Genomic DNA, 18,623 nt, shown 5'->3' on the forward strand with positions numbered 1-18,623 from the left:
ATGTTGTTGGTGCTCACTTCTGGCACGCGTGTTTTGAAACAAATTAAGAAAGTTCCTGAAATCCCAATATCAGAGGGTCCAACTGAGAAGTTAAAAGGTATTTCTTTAAGAAGTGAGAAGAGGGCTAGAGTAGCTTGGAAGGAAGAAGGGTTCATATCATCATGACCATATTCAGTTCATGGGGAGTCAAATGCTCAACCCGTAACATAACTAAAGGGAAGCAATCTCAAAGGAAACCTCTGAGTTCAGAAGAAAAAAATACCAATGGCAGAAGTCAATGAGTAAATCAGGAAAGAAATCAAATGGGAGTGATAATAGCTGATGTTCCTTTATCCTATCAAGGTTGGATACAACTAAGTAAGAGGTAAGGAAAAAGAAGTTAGGAAAAGTAAAGAAATAAATAGGAAGTAGGAAGAAAGGCAAATGGCAACTTTAATAATGTGAAAATAGCTACAGGAAAGACGTGCTTATCTGAAAATATTCTATTTTCTTTGGATAAATGATCCAATATAGAAGAGATCTTAGTAGTATATCTGAATTTGTAAAAGACATGGTAGAAATGGGTGGTTGAAGAGGAGGATTACATTTCTATCTTTTTTTCCTATGCATTTCTGAATTCTGAAGAATTCTGACCAGGCAGAGTAGTACATAATCACTAATATTGGGGAGACCAAGGCTGATGTATCTTTTGAACCCTGGAATTCTAAGCTGTAATAGGCTAAGCCAATGGGATGTACACAAGTCTGACACCAAATAGGGAGTTCCCAGGAGCTGAAGGCCATCAGGCTGCATGAGGAAGGATAAACCAGCTTAGGTCAGAAATAGGGCACATCAAAACTCTTGTGCCAATCATTAATGGGACTGGGCCCATGAACTGTCATACTTCCCAAGCCTTGGAGTGAAAGGAAGATCCAGGCTCATTGTCTCTCCTCCCCCCCATCCCCTAATTCTCCATTATCACCTGCAACTAAATTTAACTCAACCAATAGTCTTAAGAACATCTCATTGAGTTTTTTAAGGTACATTTAGGCAGTGATGATTTTTTATGAAGACCTTGTATAGCCAAAGACTGAGTGAATTCACTTTTATTCATATCTTTACCCACTATAGAGAGTTAAAAATGCTTTCTCTAAAATATCACATCAGAGAATATAACAAATCAGACCTCAAAGTATAACAACACATAAAAAACCCGACCATTCAAATAGATAGTATCAAATCATTCTTATGGGCATTACAGTCCAACACTGAAACCACAGATGAAGAAAAACAGGACATTCTTGTTCTAAATTCAGGTCAACAAAAATACACTGAGAGGCCAAACATTAATGATGTGATCAGCTTGAGCTGATTCTTGATACCATTCCTTAGAGAAAAAAATGTCAAAACAGGACAGAAACAAACAGCAACAATAAATGGAATGAATGAGATTTCTTTTGGGAATGTGTGACAAAGACCCAATTATAATTCCACAAGGGTTGTATACTTGAAACTCCCAGAAGGAAATTGGTATCAACGATAACTGCAAAAATGAAGGTAGTGGGTTCTAAAGATGCTAACTCTAGAATTAGAGGTTAGTTCCTGAAAGGACATTTGGTTAAATCTCTTGGTTCAATAAATACCACATCTATATCATAGATAGGCAAATTCTGACAAATGCAGCCCACTAGCTACAAAAAACTAAAAATAGGAAAAAAGGAAAGGGAGAAAGAATTAAGAGAAGAAATAACTGACAAGCACAAGGAGAAGAATGGAAAGCATTGACAAAGACCAAGAAGAAAACTGTTTTCCTCTTCTCTTGCAAGCCCTGTTCCTTTTCTCTCTTGGAGAAGAAACTCCCTGAGGAAGCTATTGTCTGATGGGCTGAATTCATTACTCCTTATCAGAGGATAGAGGAGTACTGGTAGCCATTAACTGGATCACTGATAGGAAAAGGGAAGAGCTAATGGCTTTTAGTGGGAACATGGTTGTTAGGTGTAAGGAAAGCAAAAAGGAAAAGAAAGTAGGAATAAGTGGTAGAATCAAGGAAGAGAGGCCCAGGAGCCTCCAAATTCTCTAGCCATTCACAAAGGAAATGTTATCAGGTATCCAGAATTACAGGTTAGCACTTTGTTCCAAAGTAGATTTAAACTGTTTATAACAACCGAGGCCAATTTAAAGTACCTCTCCCAGAAGAATCTCTGTCCAGTGGTTTGATAATGAAAAACCTCCCAGACTATTACAATGGAACAACTTTGGATTAGGGGCTGATTTTATAGCACTACTACTAACAGTCTAACCCTAAATGTGAATGTCACTGCTACAAAGTGGACAAGTGAAGCAGAAATCAGAACATATTACAGAGACCTCTCCTCCCATCTCACACAGAAAGCTAGCCTTTCTACTACAAAATAGCTCAATAAAAAGGGTACAAGAAGAGGGGTGGCTAGGTGGTGCAGTGAGTAGAGTGCCAGCCCTGGAGTCAGGAGGACCTAAGTTTGGATCTGGCCTCTGACACTTAACACAAAAAAAGCTAGCCACGTGGCCTTGGACAAGTTACTTAACCCCAACTGCCCTCCAAAATGCAAAAAAAAAAAAGGTACAAGACTGATGATATTTACTTTCTCTCAAGTCCTACCTTGATCTCCAGTACAATACCATATATAAGCTATTTAAAAAAATTTTATTTATGGGATAAGAGCCTATCATTTATTCAGATTTGCTTCTTAGCCCCCAGGTCGGCATCAAGCTTTTGTTAGTGTGGGTTAGGACAGAGTTTTCCTACTAAAAAGCAACTGCATTCAGATTCAGTTGGTAGTATTACTTTTAGTGTAAATGTAGTAGATGTTATATAAATTATTGGAACCTGGAAATCTATTTTTGAAACGTTATTTTTCTTACCATATTGTACCAGGCACTAACAATAAATTTTTCTTCCATCTCTCTTTGACTCTTCGTTTTCTCATATTCTTTCTAATAATAATGATAAAAAAAATAAAGGTATTAAAGAGTTTGACACCAGTGCAAAATTCATAGGATGCAATTGTATAGGAAGGACATTGCAGTTGGCAGAGACTACAGTGGACTGGGAAACATGGGATTAAGTCTAGCCCTCCCACTTACTGTGTGCCTTCAGGTAAATTGCTTCACCTCTATATAGCCTGTTTCTTGTCTATAAAATTAGGGGTTTGAACTAGATGGTCTCTAAGGTTCCTTCTAGGTCTTAAAAGCCCATGATTCTAAGATACCTAAAAGAAAAGTGCCCCAAAACACATACACTAACTGAAGAGTATAGAAACTACCTCTAATGAATGGAACATCCGGTCTCGTTCTTGTAGTTGATTTTTCAAAGCCTGTATTTCTGGAGCTGCTCCTTGATTCTGCTTAGGATCTAAAGTACGGATAACCTATAAAAATGATAATAGAAATTATGCCAAAGTTTATAATACAGTGCTGTGGAAAATATTTAGGTGAGGAATTATAAAACCTAGGTAGCTAAGTCTTATGAGAAACAATTATGTGTACTATGAAAAGGCAGTTTTAATAAACCTATCAATTATTCATAACAATCTGAATGTGGTAGTTGACATCTAAATAGCACAGTAAACTCAGGCCTCACAGTTTCTCAATCTCCTGAACAAAACATCCAATAAATTCATTCAACAAGCATTTATCGAAGGCTTATTACATACTCAATGCATGGTGCTAGGTTTCTAGGAGAGATATAAAGACTTAGACTCTATCTTCAAGCAATATATTAGGGGGAAACAATACAGGTACACAGATAAATAGGACTCAAATTGCAAGTGCATAAAAGCAGTATAAAGTACTATGAGAACAACTTAGCTTCTATGAATTTCATCTCCAACCTAATTCCATCATCTACTGAGGGAGCCATGAGATTATCATTTAAAAATGTACCATTTCTATTATTTGTTTTAATTGACAAATTTTAACTTCCGGTGACATGTATGAAACATCTAAGTAGGAACAAGACTATTAGTCAACACAAACAAAACCAAAAACAAGAGCCAAAAAGCTCACTAAAAAAAAAAAACAAAAACCCTCTTCAAGTTAAGCAGGATTTGTGAATTATCATGCATACATTTACACTGAAACTCCCCTCTGAACACAATTTTGTCTGACCTTTCCCATATAATCACTTCTCCTGAATCGTTTTTTAACCTTTGCCATTCTCTTCAACCCCCCAATCCCTGATCATGCTCCTAGTCTAGCATGCCTCTCATTGTTCCACTTGCCTCTCACTACTCCATGTTAAGGCATTTCATTCAGGCCTAGGCATTCCAATCTTTTCCCCCTTGATACCTTGCTAAACCCAATTTATGGTTGATTCCTACCACATACTTTTCTGTTCCCACTCTAGTGCTGCCAGTACTCTTCTGAGAGTCTTTTTACTTTTTAGCAGCATTAAAAACATTTCTAGTTCCTGCATCATTAACACACCAGCTCCTCCCCTCTAAGGGGTTCCAAATGACCTTCCATCAAGTTTGCTGATGGTGTAAGAAGCACATTTCAAAAATTAAAACATACAAGCTATAGTGCTTTACAGTATTATGGTTTAGACTGGCACTCTGATCAATATTAAAGGGATGAAGAAAAAAAGAAATGATAGGATTTTGAGGAATTAATATTCTAGTGGGCAAAAGGCAGAGAGAGGGGGGCGGCTAGGTGGCGCAGTAAGAGCTCCGGCCCTGGCGTCAGGAGACCTGGGATCAGTTCTGGCCTCAGATACTCAGCATCCACACAAAATAACTGGCTGTTTAACCCTGAGCAAGTTACTTAACCCCAACTGCTTATTAAAAAAAAAAAAAAGGCAGAGAGAGGAACCAGAGAACAAACACTTTTCAGACTACTGAGTTAAACTCATTGCTACCTTTAAGGTAGCATTCATTAACACAGTGTTCTCTTCTGCAGCTACAACTGAGTCTGGCTTTTCATTAAAAGTCATAAGACACTGAAGTTTGTGTGGAGGTCCTTTGGGAAGTTGCTGAGGGATATAGGGGTTTTTATTAAGTGAGCAGAGCTGCATTAGAGCTGATGCGTTGGAGGGTTCAAGAGGTCCTCAGAAGCTTCAAAGGTATATATCTGATCAAGCACTCAAGTTTTTTCTTAACTAACTGGCTGTGTGCCACTGCTGCTTCTGATCTCCACATCCCTTTTGCTGCCTGCCCCTCTTCATTCATCTCCTTCCCTTACACCCCTCGGAGGCTGGTCAGGCACTGGCTGAATAGCATGCTTCCCTTCTGCTGAGTGAAAAAGGGGACTGTGCATCTGTAAGCGTTTTCTCAGCTTTCTTCATTTTTTGGTTCACTGCTTAGTGGTTTCTCTGGCTGCTGCAAACACTTTACAAAACCTTGGGTTTGCACCATTCTCGATGTTTACAGTTACTGGAAGGTTGATATTTCTAAATCTTCTGGTTGCTTTCAGTGATGCATCATTAAAACGGGGTGAATGAAGCACAAAGTGGAGACACATGAAAACACCTACACTTTTGGCCTTTTCCAAATATTTCTTATATCGTTCTTCCATTTGCTTCATTTCTTCTTCTTTTTTCCTCAAAGCTTCTTGTAATTCTTCAATTTTTATTGCTGCACAAAGAAAAACAATGAGAAAATCACTTGTGGCTCTTATCACCCCCATTTTACATAGCAATGGAAAATGTTCAAAACTTTGGAAATATTTGGGGAATTGCCTGGTTTATTATTATATGCATCCTAAGGCTAAACTACAGAAATGCTGAATATACAAAAAATTTTTCTTGTTAATAGTTTTTAAAAATCCCTGATATGAATACATCTGGGAAATAGAACACAGGAATACAAGTTCTTCACTAACATACTCATATAGAAACCTATATAATTACTATCTGAAATTTTTAGTTGATCGCTAAGTTAATTTTCATCACACTTATGCTGTTTACAATTCATCTTTTTAAAGAGTCAATTCAATTTGAAGGTAAAACTATCAGAAATTTCTGTGATTCTAAAAATTTATATATACTTTTAAAAGCCCTTCTCATTATGAAAAACTCACAGCTGTTGTTGTATCTTGGTTCCAGGTCTTCAATAATGGCTCGTTTCTTCTGCAATTCATTATTAGCTTCATGTAGCTTCTCTCTGTTATTGTAAAACATTGTAAAACTATGTGTCAAATTTTACTTGTTTTTTTTTTTTATCTTTTTCTACTTCAAGTGAACATCTTCCTGGAATGGAAGTTGTATTGCAGAAGGCATACTTTGAGCAAAATGATTTATTTAAAATATTACCAATAAACAATGGCCAGAATTTCTTCTTTCCAGCCTATATACTAGTTATTTTGTAATATTCCAACAACAATAACGACATAGAATTCTAAAGTTTGGAAAGTACTTTATAAATGTTATCTCATTTTAAACTCCTAATACTCTAGGAAGGCAGGTATTTTTATTATTCCATTTTATAAATAAGGAAACTGAAGCAAATGGCATTAAGTGACTTGCCCAGTATCACAGAGCTAAGTATGTGTCTGAGGCTAGGTCTGAGCTCAGGTCTTCCTGATTCCAAGTTCAGCCAAGTATAGTACCACTGTACCATCTAGCTGCTTCTGAAAGAAAATTCTGGGATCTTTTCTACCCCCCCCCCCCCCCCCCGCTGCTTTACCCAGGAATGAGAACCTTTTAAAAATCAAACTTCAAAATCTTCACAAGTCAGGAGTGATATAAAATACTGATAGAAATATAACCACGAAAAGCAAAATAAACACTAAGTCATCAATGTAGCTTTCCACATTGTAAATCTTCAAATAAATAAATGAAGTCAGCAACCATGCTCTCCCTTAGTCTTTTCTTCAGGCTAAGCATCCAAAGTGGCTTCAAACAATTTTCATATTACATGACCCTAGGGCCCCTTTCACCATTCTGATGACTCTTCTTTGGACATTCTTCAGCTTATTCATGTTCTAACCAAAATGTTGAGACCAGAATTTATAACATCTGAGATATTTGGTTTGATTAAGGAAGAATACACTAGGATTATCAGCACCCTAGAACTGGACACTATACTTCTCTCTCTCTCTTTTTTTTTTTTTGCTTTTTGGAGGGCAGTTGGGGTGAAGTGACTTACCCAAGCTCACATGGCTAGATTTTGTGTTAGGTGCATGAGGCCAGATTTGAACTGAGGTCCTCCTGACTCCAGGGCCAGTGCTCTATTCACTGTGCCACTTAGCTACCCCTATACTTCTTAATTCAGTATAAAGGTAGCACTACTATTTTGGGGCTGCTATATCATACTACTAACCTTCATAAGCATACTTTCCTGGTGAATTACTTATACTTTTCAAACACAACAAAATTCTCCTTATGCTATTTTTACTATTATATGAGTACTTCCTAATTTATATAAAGAATTGTAAAGATTCATAAGGATTTTTTCCCTAATGAAATATAATACATGGTTGCAATATTTTCTCATTTTCTTCTTTAGGTATCAAAAACAAAACCCTACAGAGTGATAGTTTGATGTTAATGAAAGTGCTCTAAACTGGAAGTTCAGTCTATATGCAGTTTCCACATCTGTAAATAGGGGTGAGATCTCCCAGATCCCTTTCAGATCTAAAATTTTAAAACCTATTCTAGAGCAGAAGTTCATAAACTAAGGACTGTGAACTTAAAAAAAAGTTGGTTTCCTCTGTAATCCCATAGTTTAATTCTGTGTAGTTAAATGCAAAAAAGCATTCATTTAAAAACATGATTCTAAGAAGGGGTCCACAGATTTCCCCAGACTGCCAAAGGGGTCTATAATACACACAAAGGTTATGAACCCCTGGTAGAGATGAAGGAGATTGCTGCAAATCTTTCTTGCGTTCTTACTCAGTTTGAGAATGAACTTCTAAAAAACTTGTATTATTATATAACTACAGATAGAATCACAAAACATAATTGCAAAGCTAGAAAATTCTTAATTGATTTTCTTTGAGAACACAAGGTTTGAACTATGAACCTAAAGAAAATGACCTGTTTCAAGCAAAAAAGCAAACATCAAATAAAACAAACGCTTAATTTTTAGATTTTAAAAGTACATTTTCCTGGTGTATGCTTTATATATTTCTAATCTAAGTTTCCTTATCAATCTCCCACTGCTCCCTCCCAGCTACTGTTTTCTAATATGGGTATACAAAGCACTTATAAAAACTTCAATTAATAAGAGGGAACAATCCCATACTTACAAATGTTCTTCAAGCTTCTTTTTCAGAAGAACTGACTAAAAATAGAAAATAGTTTGTTACTTTACACTGTAAGATTAAACAAATTCAAACTTTAATAAAACAACTTCAAAAATTATTTGGTTTTATAGTAAAACTTAATGTTTTCCAAACTTTTTTCCTGTTAAATATGAATCTAAAGGAGGCAAGTTATTACTCAGATTTCCAAGTGCTGCCTTAAGCATCTCTGAGAATAAATTTGGAGGAAATTTTCAATGACAGCAAAATATCAGGACTTGGGATAAAGACAATAAGAATGAAAGGCCAGATTAATAACTATAATTAGCAACAGTAAATTCAGTTTTTTTTAACAGATCCTTTCATTTGAAGCCAAAGACCTTCAATATATTTTTCAAATGTGTTGTGTTTAATATTTAAAATTTACTTCAATTAGTATACAGGAAAAGATATTAAGGCAAAATGTCTTAATAGCTTACACAATACCACATTAATTTGTGGCAAAGAAGAGAATAAAAATTAGGATCTTCTGATTCTCACCTTTCCTTCTTAATAACAATTATCTGAAATGCCAGTCCAAAGTTAAAATCTATATAGCCAGGGTATTTCAAATAAGGCATTTATTGTTTTCACTTGATATTTTTCATATCTGCTTTAAGTACTAAAGCCAAAACATTATATTTTCAGGAGAGCAAAATATACTATATCACTACCTTATAACAAATATAAAGGAAACAACAAAACTTGTTCCCATTCTAAAGAAGCGGATTGGTGCAATAAGTGACAACAATGATCAGTTCAAAGCTTTCTATTTTTCAAAAGATATGCCTATTAATAAAATCTGCATTCTATGAGCACATACAAAGTGAAGATGAAGACAAACAGCTCAAACATTCTGAATTCTATTGTAACTGGACATAATTAAAAATGGAGGAGGGTGAAAAATTAGGGTAGTCAGTCATGGAACTAAGACAACATGGATCAAAAGTAGACTTTCTTTGGTTTGGTCATTTGTTTACCAACACTTGATAATAATAGTACCTAACACAAGGATTATAAACTAAAAGGTACTATCATATCTGAATAATCATTATGCAAAAAGATTCTTTAATTTCAAACATCACTGTAATCCATTGCGATGTTACATTCATATATTTCTAACTCAAAAAGTTAAGTAGGGAATAGTATCTAATGAACAGGAATAAATAGAAAGCCATACTTACAATAGCCTTGAGCAGAAACCCATGCCAAGAGACAGAGAGGACATATTAGTATGAAGCAAACACAGCAGCCAAGAGAAGGAACGATTTAGTAACTCATGAACAGAAGGAAAAGATATGCATTTTTTTCAGAAATGTACATTTTTCTTTCTTCTATGTTCTCCTCATCCTGTCTTGTTCTCTGTAGTTTTATACACTGTGGCTAGCTCAAATTATCCATGTGACTGGATATAACAATGCTTTTCTGCTTCCATGCTAAAAACAAATGACATAAAAATAATAATAAAAAATATGTAAACCAGCCCACTCTAAGACTTCTGGTTACATGAAAGGACAGTCTGTTTTTGATAACAGAAATGAGGCTCCTCCTTCTCAGAGGATCACTTCGATTTGGGAAGCGGCAATGTGTGTTATATATTCCTGAGGAACAACTATATGTTAGTGAGGAAAAAGAAGTAGCAGACATTCAAATCTTGAGAAAGAAAGATTATGCGTCTTGTATTTCATTTAGCACTACTTTCTTTAGTTGCTTGAAAGTATAGTTTAAGAATAAAGTAAACATTTTATTTGATAGGCTTTTTCTGTATGAGAAAAGTCTTAAGAAAATATGAATGCAGTACGAACAAATAAGAATTAAAAGTACATAACATCACCTTCCCCAAATACCTCAACATCTACAATGATGCCCCCTAATTTGCAAGAATAGTACTTTGTTGTCTAGCTAGCCTCTAGTTTTTGGGTAAGATAAGAATAGGTTGCAGAGTGTGTGTGTATGTGTGTGTGTGTGTGTAAAGCTGACATGGATTTAACTAGGACTGGACAAAACATAAATGTGATTCAGAGGATATTGTCAAATATGGTCAATGACAAAAAATAAATGTTCAAGTAAATATCACTGTATCATCTGATAAGCAAAAAGATCAACTATAACAGCTTTCAGTGTAACACGAAAAGCTCAGGTGATCCAAAATTTTCTTTTCTTATTTGGTGGTAAGTATCCAAAATTAGAAAACAGAAAAGTACCTTAGGTTAATTTCATTTCCTTCTCATTTTCACTAAGTGCTTAAATTTCATTTTAAAAAATTCATCGGGGCAGCTAGGTGGTGCAGTGAATAGAGCACCAGCCCTGGAGTCAGGAGGACCTGAGTTCAAATCCCGCCCCAGACACTTGACACACTTACTAGCTGTGTGACCTTGGGCTTTAACCCCAATTGCCCTCCTCCCCCCAAAATTCATCTTTTATAATGCGAATCTCTAGGTTTTAAAATATTCTTTAGGTATTATAGGCAAATTTTTTTTCACATTTTATGAGTCTATGATTTAGATAGTATGCCAGTTTTCTGTTTTTTGTCTATACTTTTTTTTAATCAACCCAGACAGCAACCTTTCCATTCCTTATGACTAAAAAGTCATTAACCTGAATCTAATGTTGTGATGATGAGCCCTTCAGAGCTCAGAATGGATCCTCTGATGATAGATATACCTGTAGACTGCCTGTTGTCAAATTTTTTATAATCTGGTATGATCTGTCAGAGACTGTATTTTGCTCATGTACCCTTTGGGTACCTGAGGTCACTTCTGTACTATAATGAGGCTTCAGTGAGGATTTTAGTACAGATAAGCTTTAGTATCATTCACAAAAGAAGGTATAAAACTCTACTTAGCATTTCACATTGGTTTTCCATTTTAAAAGTAAGATAAAGTAGTTGATTTAATTCTTGGTCACAGCAATCTCAAGCGTATTTATATCAAATGCAATTATCCTGGTGTTTTTTCCCCCAGGCTGGGATTCCAAGGAGGATTAAAAACAGATAATAAATCCCAAAATCTCTGACTTTTTGAAGTGTTAACATGACTGAAACCAATGACATATTTATGGTGTTAAAGATACATATCACATTTAGTCAGAACTAGCCTGTTCTATCTTTATATTGTCGGGTTTAAGACTGTTTCCCTAAAACCTTTTCTTCTTTTTAAAAATTTGGACCCCCTTCTTATACTTTTTTTATATTAGAAAGAGTGTAACCCTTCTTATTTACCAAGATAATATCAAAGAAGAGAATACTCTTCTTTTCTACTGGTATTATTACTGAGAAGTATTTTTTTCGAGCCTTTAAAAAAGTTTGCTCTGATAGATTAAATCATTACAATTTAAATAACACTAATGCGGAAAGAGTATAAGACAAAAAAAAAAGGAAAAACAAATACTAACTAATTTAATGAATTACTATTAGGAAAACTGTTCAGGAAACCTTCTGGCAATTTTTAGAACATTAAGATAAATTATAAGGTGGAGGAAGACTTTCACTTATTTTTCCTCTCTAAGGCTTTATTTTTAAGACAGCTGAAGCTAGCTGTGGATGAAGGACTATAAGTGTCCAGAACATCTACAAAGAGATTTTAAAATTTACTTGAATTATCAATATCTTGCTTGAGATGTACAATATTCCTGCTTCATGTTAGGGATCCACAATCCCACAAAGTGTTTTTATAACTTCCTTTTCTTTGTAAACTAAAAAAAAATCTAGTTAATGTGCCTATATTCTTTTATAACATAAACAGAAAAGGGCAGATGTACAAAACTGTTGTTGTTGTTTGACCTTCATTCTCAAAGAGGACCATGACATCAAGAAGATGATACCGTGCAAGTGAACTGGATTTAAGTGAGGGAGGGCCATGCAAGGTCAAAGGCCTCACTTTCTCCTCTGGAGCCATCTGGGTCCAGTGGCAAGATGTAGATCAGGACAACTGGAGATGGCCCCCGGACAAAATCAGAAGAAGACATGAAAATTCTAGAAACTATATGATAAATTTTGACTAGAAAACTACAGAAAATTTATATTTTAAATAATGTCCTTTATATCTGAGAACAGCTAATTGGTAATGGAAAAGGGCACATCTGTAAAGATTCAAATACATGCCCTCAGTGGATAGCAGTCATAATGACAATTAAGCCAGTGGTATAAGGGAAGGTTCTGCTTCCATTTAGTTACCTCTAATATCTATAAATCAATTAGGTTTAAGACCGGGGTTACATACTGCTTTAATAAATGGGTTATTCAAATGAGACAAAACCTAGTTTAGAACTTTAAATAAGGCAGAGGTCCTATGAGCTTTTATTGAATGAATGGAATTAGAAAAATTTGTTGGTATTCCTATGCTTTAAGAGACAATTACAAGAATTTTGATGCTAATGTCTTCTCTGAGTATTCATTATTTTGAGAAATCCCAGAAGACACCACTGAGGGAATATGAGAGGGCTTTACAAGGCAGAGGTTAGATGAAATAAATTATTTGCATTATAGCAAAGCAGATTTGAATGCCCATTTTAGCATCAAAATAGACCCTGAAACCTAAGAGACTTGGGTTAAGGCTGGATCTCTGAAAGTCCTTGAAGAGCAGATAAAACTGGATTTAAGAAATGGAATTATTTATATTACAAAAGGTGGTCCCAAATGATCAGTCTTTGTAAGCAAGTTAAAAGACTGATAAAACCCTTTCTACCCCTAAGACCAGAATTCAAAGTAAAATAAACTGGCCCACCCAAGGATTAGCAGGTTAAAATAGCAGATTACTAAAATCCAGTTATTTTTCTCCAGATCAGTGAATAAAACTAAGCAAATCCCCCTCTGCATACTTGCCTGAAGAAGTTAATGAATTTGTTAAAATTCTTATTGATAAGCTACAAATCTTAATCATAATCACAAAGTTTCTCACATTCGTTTTTTTCCATTAAAGAGAAAAACTATTTTGTGTAGATGAATACTGTCAACATGTAGCACATTCTTTGTGGGCAAACATTGTAAAAGGTGAGATTGGGGAAAGGATTCCATTTTCCTGTTAAGAAAATGACATTCCTTTCACAATCCAAGTTGTAGCAGAGTAAATCTAAAAAAGAGTCCCTATTATACTGTCAGGGAATTTTAAAGATAGGAAATATTTCTAATTTCATTTGAGAGTCATGGGAAATTATATAAAAATTAACAAAATGAAACCTTTAATTTTCTAATTAATGTGCAATTGCTAAAAATTCTAAATGTATATTATGAACACTTACATCTTCTGCTTTTGAGCCTTGCTCCTGTAAAGATTTCTGCAATTCTTCAACTTGTGACTGTACTTCTAGAAGTCTTTGATTCACCAGTCTACAATAAACAAACACCTTATTTGCAGGGTTCAGGATAATTTATACATTTTTTTTCCTTTATGATTCAATATTGGATATAGGAGATAGTAAGTCGTATATACAAAAATAACCTTATGTTGTTAGTGGGGATAGATTGTAGATCATAAAAATGGCTCACAAATTATAGCAACTATTACAAAATATTTTTCTCACAAGAACTCTATCAAGTAAAATGCAAATATAATTATTCTGATTTAGCATATGAGGAAATAGGAGGCCCAGAAAGGTGGAGATGAAACAACTTGTCCAAGGTCATATATAAAATATGTCACAGAGCAGTTCAAACTCATCCTCTCACTGCCTCCAATTCAGGTCTTCTTTAAACTACAATAATTCAAAAATGTGTGTTTAAAACTTAAAAAGTCATTGTTCAATGGGTAGCTGAATCTGAACATTCTTTGAAAGTAAGCTTAAGACAAAGGCTAGAGAGCATCAAAGAAGATAAAATGGACAATTTTGATTATATGAACCAAAAAATAAAATCCATGCAGCTAAAATTAGAAAGGTAGCAGGAAATTGGGGGGAAAAAACCTTTGTAGCAAATTTATCTGACTTAAGTCTCATTTCTAAGATATACAGAAAAGTTATTCAAATTTAAAAGAACAAGCTATTCCCCAATTGATAAATGGTCAACGTGGTGGCTAGGTGACGCTGTGAATAGAGCACCAGCCCTGGAGTCAGAAGGACCTGAGTTCAAATTTGATCTCAGACACTTAACACTTACTAGCCATGTGACCTTGGGCAAGTCACTTAACCCCAAATGCCCTGCCTTACCCCCGCCAAAAAGAAAAAAAAAGATACAAACAGATAATTCTTAATAGGGAAGAAGTTTAAGTTATCAATAATAATATGAAAAGGAGCTTCAAGTGACTAATAATTAGACATAAATTAAAGTAACTCTGAGGTTCCACCACAGACCCATATGAGTGACAAAGCTGACAAAAAAGAAAATGACAAATTTCTTGAAGGGTTGTGGGAAAACTGGTATGTGAATATTCTGTTTGTGGTACACGAATATACATGTGGAGCAATTTTGGAAAGCAATTTAACTATACCCCAAAAGCTGCTAAACTTTGACACAGTGACATTATGATTAGGTCTATACACCAAAGAAATCAAAGAAAGGGGAAAAGGATTCATGTGAAAGGTATAGTTTCAGAGAAGCTAGGAAAGACCTGTATGAATTGATATGGAATGAAGTGGGTAGAATCAGAACAATTTATATAATAACAATACTGTAATGTTGAAAAGGACTTTGATCAAGTCAATGACTAACCATGACTCCAGAGGACCCATGAAGAAATATGCCTCCTGACAGAGTGATGTCCCCAGGATACAGATTGAGACATTATTTTTTGGATATGGCCTATGTGGGGATTTGTTTGGTGACTATCCACATTTAGGGAAGGGCTAGTGGTAAGAGGAAGAAAATTGATTTCTATTACATGAAAGAAATAAAATTTAATTTAAACAACTTTAGGTGAAATAAACTCTATGTCAACTAATTACCAAAAAAAGGAAGGATATTTTTCAAGCATAGTAGGTTACAATTTGAAAAATATGAAATGTCTAGTAATGAATATTCTATAGTACAAATACTATTTATACCTCCCCAACAATCTCCCTGCCCCAAAGAGAAAAAAACAAATTGTGGAACTCAAAGTTCTTTTAAAAAATATTCATTAATTTTTAATTTTCAACATTCACTTCCATAAGATTTCAAGTTTTAAATTTTCTCCTCCTCCTCCTCCCCCTTCCCTAAGATGATGTGCAATTTGATATAGGCTCTACTTATACATTCATATTAAATATATTTTCACATTAGAGCTAATTGGAGGAACCATGAGAAAAGAAATAAAACAAAACAACAAAAGAAGCACAAATAGTATGTTTCCATTTATGTTCAGACGCCAAAGTTCTATATCTGGATATGGATAGCATTGTCCATCATGAGTGTTTTGGAGTTGTCTTAGATTCTTGCATTGCTGAGAAGAAGTAAGTCTATCAAAGTCAGTCACTGCACAAGGTGGCTGTTACTGTGTACAATGTTCTCTTGGTTCTGCTCATTTTACTCAGCATCAGTTCATGTACATCTTTCTAGGTTTTTCTAAAGTCTGCTCATCATTTCTTGTGGCACGATAGTATTCCATTACATTCCTATATCACAACTTGTTCAGCCATTCCCCAACTGATGGACATCCCCTCAATTTTCAATTCTTGGCCACCGCAAGAGAGCTGCTATAAATATTTTTGTACGTGTAGGTCCTTTTCCTGCTTTTATGATCTCTTTGGGATACAGATCTAGAAGTGGTATTGCTGAGTCAAAGGGTATGCACAATTTTATAGCCCTTTGGTCATAGTTCCAAATTACTCTCCAGAAAGGATGGATTATTTCACAACTCCATCAACAAAGCATTAGTGTTCCAATTTTCCCACATCTTCTCCAACATTTATCATTTCCTGTTCAGTCATGTTAGCCAATCTGATAGGTGTGATGTAGTACTTCAGTGTTGTTTTGATTTGAATTTTTCTAATTGATAGTGATTTAGAGCATTTATTAATATGACTATAGATAGCTTGAATTTCTTCCTCTGAAAATTGCCTTATATACATATCCTTTGACCATTTATCAATTGGGGAATGACTTGTATTCTTATAAATTCGACTCAGTTCTCTGTATTTTAGAAATGAAGCCTTTATCAGAGATACTAGCTGTAAAAACTGTTCCCCAGCTTTCAGCTTCCCTTCTAATCTTGGCTGCATTGGCTTTGTTTGTGCAAATACTTTTCATTTTAATGTAATCAATATTATCCATTTAGCATTTCATGTTCTCTACCTCTTGTTTGGTCATAAGTTCTTCCCTTCTTCATAGATCTGACAGGTAAACTATTCCTTACCCTCATAATCTGCTTATAGTGTCAGTCTTTATACCTAAACCATGTACCCATTTTGACTTAATCTTGGTATAGGGTGTAAGATGTTGGTCTATGCCTGGTTTCTGCCATACTATTTTCCAGTTTTCCCAGCAGTTTTGTTAAATAGTGAGTTCTTATTCCAGAAGCTGGAGGCTTTGTACTTATCAAATAGTAGATTACTATAGTCACTGACTGTTGTGTCTTATGTACCTAATCTATTCCACTTATCTACCACTCTATTTCTTAGCCAGTACCAACGAGTTTTGATGACTGCTCCTTTATATTACATTTTAAGATCTCGTACAGCTAGACTACCTTCCTTTGCTTTTCTTTTCATTAATTCCCTTGATATTCTGGACTTTTTGTTCTTCCAGATGAATTTTGTTCATTTTTTTCTACCTCTGTAAAGTAATTTTTTGGTAGTTTGATTGATATGGCAGTAAAAAAGTAATTTAATTTAGGTGAAACTCAAAAGTTTTAAAAAATAATGTTAAAAATTGTTTTTATATGTAACTGGGGAAAAATAAAATACTAAATAAACAAAAGAAAAGAGCAAATTGAAGATTCTGTTATTTTTATCATTAGGAATAGAGTCAAATTAGTCTGCAAAAAAGGGGACATGATCTAACAATCTGACAACAGCTGTCAAAGTGATACTGGTCATAAAAGATTTTGGAACTCAAATTATTTCTTCATCACTAATGTTTAATCAGTAAGAATAAAAATGAGAGAAATAGGATGGTTTAGGTACTGTTTCAATATGACTAACAAGGAAGTATACTGAATAAATTCACAAAAATGTGTACAGGTACTTTCTTAAGATGAGTCTGTACTGTACATGTAGAGAACCTACATCAAATTAATATTACTTTCCTTCTCTTTAAGGGGTATGGAGAAGGAGGAAGAGAGGGAGAGAATTTAGAACTCAAAATTTTAAAAAAGAATACTAAAATTTGTTTATACATGCAATTGGAAAAGAATGAAAATAAGACAAATCTATAAAAGGCAGTGAAAAAGTTTAAGGCACTCTAGAAAAGAAATATGTATCTTGCTTTATCTCCACTGAAAATTTAAATACTAGATTTCAGAATAATTAAGTTCACATAATAGGAGGGCAGTTGATGCTATTAATCTTTACCTACCTATTTTCTGTCTCTAGTTCATTCTTACGTAGATTTGCATCATCGAGCAGGCTCTGCAATAATGCAATCCGTTCATTGTCAGAACCCTCTTGATTAAGTTTTAACATCTTATTTTCATGCTGAAGACGAATAAGTTTCTCCCTGGACAGGCAAAATAAAAATGGAAATGCACTGTTAAATAATTATAATATAACTATTAAAACAACATCAACATGTAGTCATACATTCAAAGTACAGACTAGATTTCAAGTAAATGGAAAAGGATTGGACTGTCTCTGTATATAATTACTGAATTCATTGGCTAAGAGATCAAGGTGTTAAAAACTTTTTTGTTTTTAAGAATAGATAATCTGAACATGATCAGTGTCATCAATTGACTTTTTCTAATTAATGAACTTTAAGTTTCCTATTTCTTTTCAGATTTAGACTCCTAGGTCTTACATATATTATAATTTACTCAGTCAACAAATTTTTATTAAGTGCTTACTATATGAAAGACTGGGAAAAGAAGCACTGTGCTAGATGGTACAAAGGATGCAAAGATGTATAATTAAACATATTTTCTTCCATAGGACAGACTTATAGAATATTAAAGCTAGAAGGGAATTTGTCAATAACTTAATTCATCCTCAAATAATTCACTCTTATTTCACATATTCTACAAAGTTAGATGACTTGTCCATGTTCATAAAGCTAGGAGGTAGCTAACTGGGAGAGTGGGTGGAGCATTAGGCCGAGAATCAGGAAGATCTGAGTTCTAATTCAGTTTCATCATACAGATAGGCTGTGTAACCTTGGGCAAGAGACTTAATTGGTTTACTTCAGTTTCCTCATATGTAAAATGGGGATAACAAATAGAATCCAGCTCCCAAAGTTGCTGTGAGGATCAAATGAGATAATAATATATAATTATATTATATTATTTATTTTATATATATTATAATATATAATGATATATTATAAT

At 34.4% G+C, this 18,623-nt stretch overlaps 1 protein-coding gene across 1 annotated transcript in view; it reads right to left on the bottom strand.

The window, feature by feature from the left end:
• Nucleotides 1-18,623, bottom strand: part of HOOK3 (hook microtubule tethering protein 3) — a 126,028-nt gene that overhangs the window by 11,613 nt on the left and 95,792 nt on the right. Inside the window, exons 15-21 of the mRNA XM_069075795.1 lie at nucleotides 17,660-17,800; nucleotides 13,474-13,561; nucleotides 8,203-8,237; nucleotides 6,034-6,116; nucleotides 5,488-5,588; nucleotides 3,282-3,386; nucleotides 2,881-2,952 (exon numbers count right to left, since the gene is read on the bottom strand). Of these exons, the coding sequence (XP_068931896.1) occupies nucleotides 2,881-2,952; nucleotides 3,282-3,386; nucleotides 5,488-5,588; nucleotides 6,034-6,116; nucleotides 8,203-8,237; nucleotides 13,474-13,561; nucleotides 17,660-17,800 (625 nt within the window). The remainder of the gene's footprint in view (nucleotides 1-2,880; nucleotides 2,953-3,281; nucleotides 3,387-5,487; nucleotides 5,589-6,033; nucleotides 6,117-8,202; nucleotides 8,238-13,473; nucleotides 13,562-17,659; nucleotides 17,801-18,623) is intronic.

The sequence above is a fragment of the Petaurus breviceps genome, unplaced genomic scaffold (genome assembly GCF_028583685.1).
Source record: "Petaurus breviceps papuanus isolate PSGF00001 unplaced genomic scaffold, PetGlider_PUasm1.0 90919, whole genome shotgun sequence".
Taxonomy (NCBI): Eukaryota; Metazoa; Chordata; class Mammalia; order Diprotodontia; family Petauridae; genus Petaurus; species Petaurus breviceps.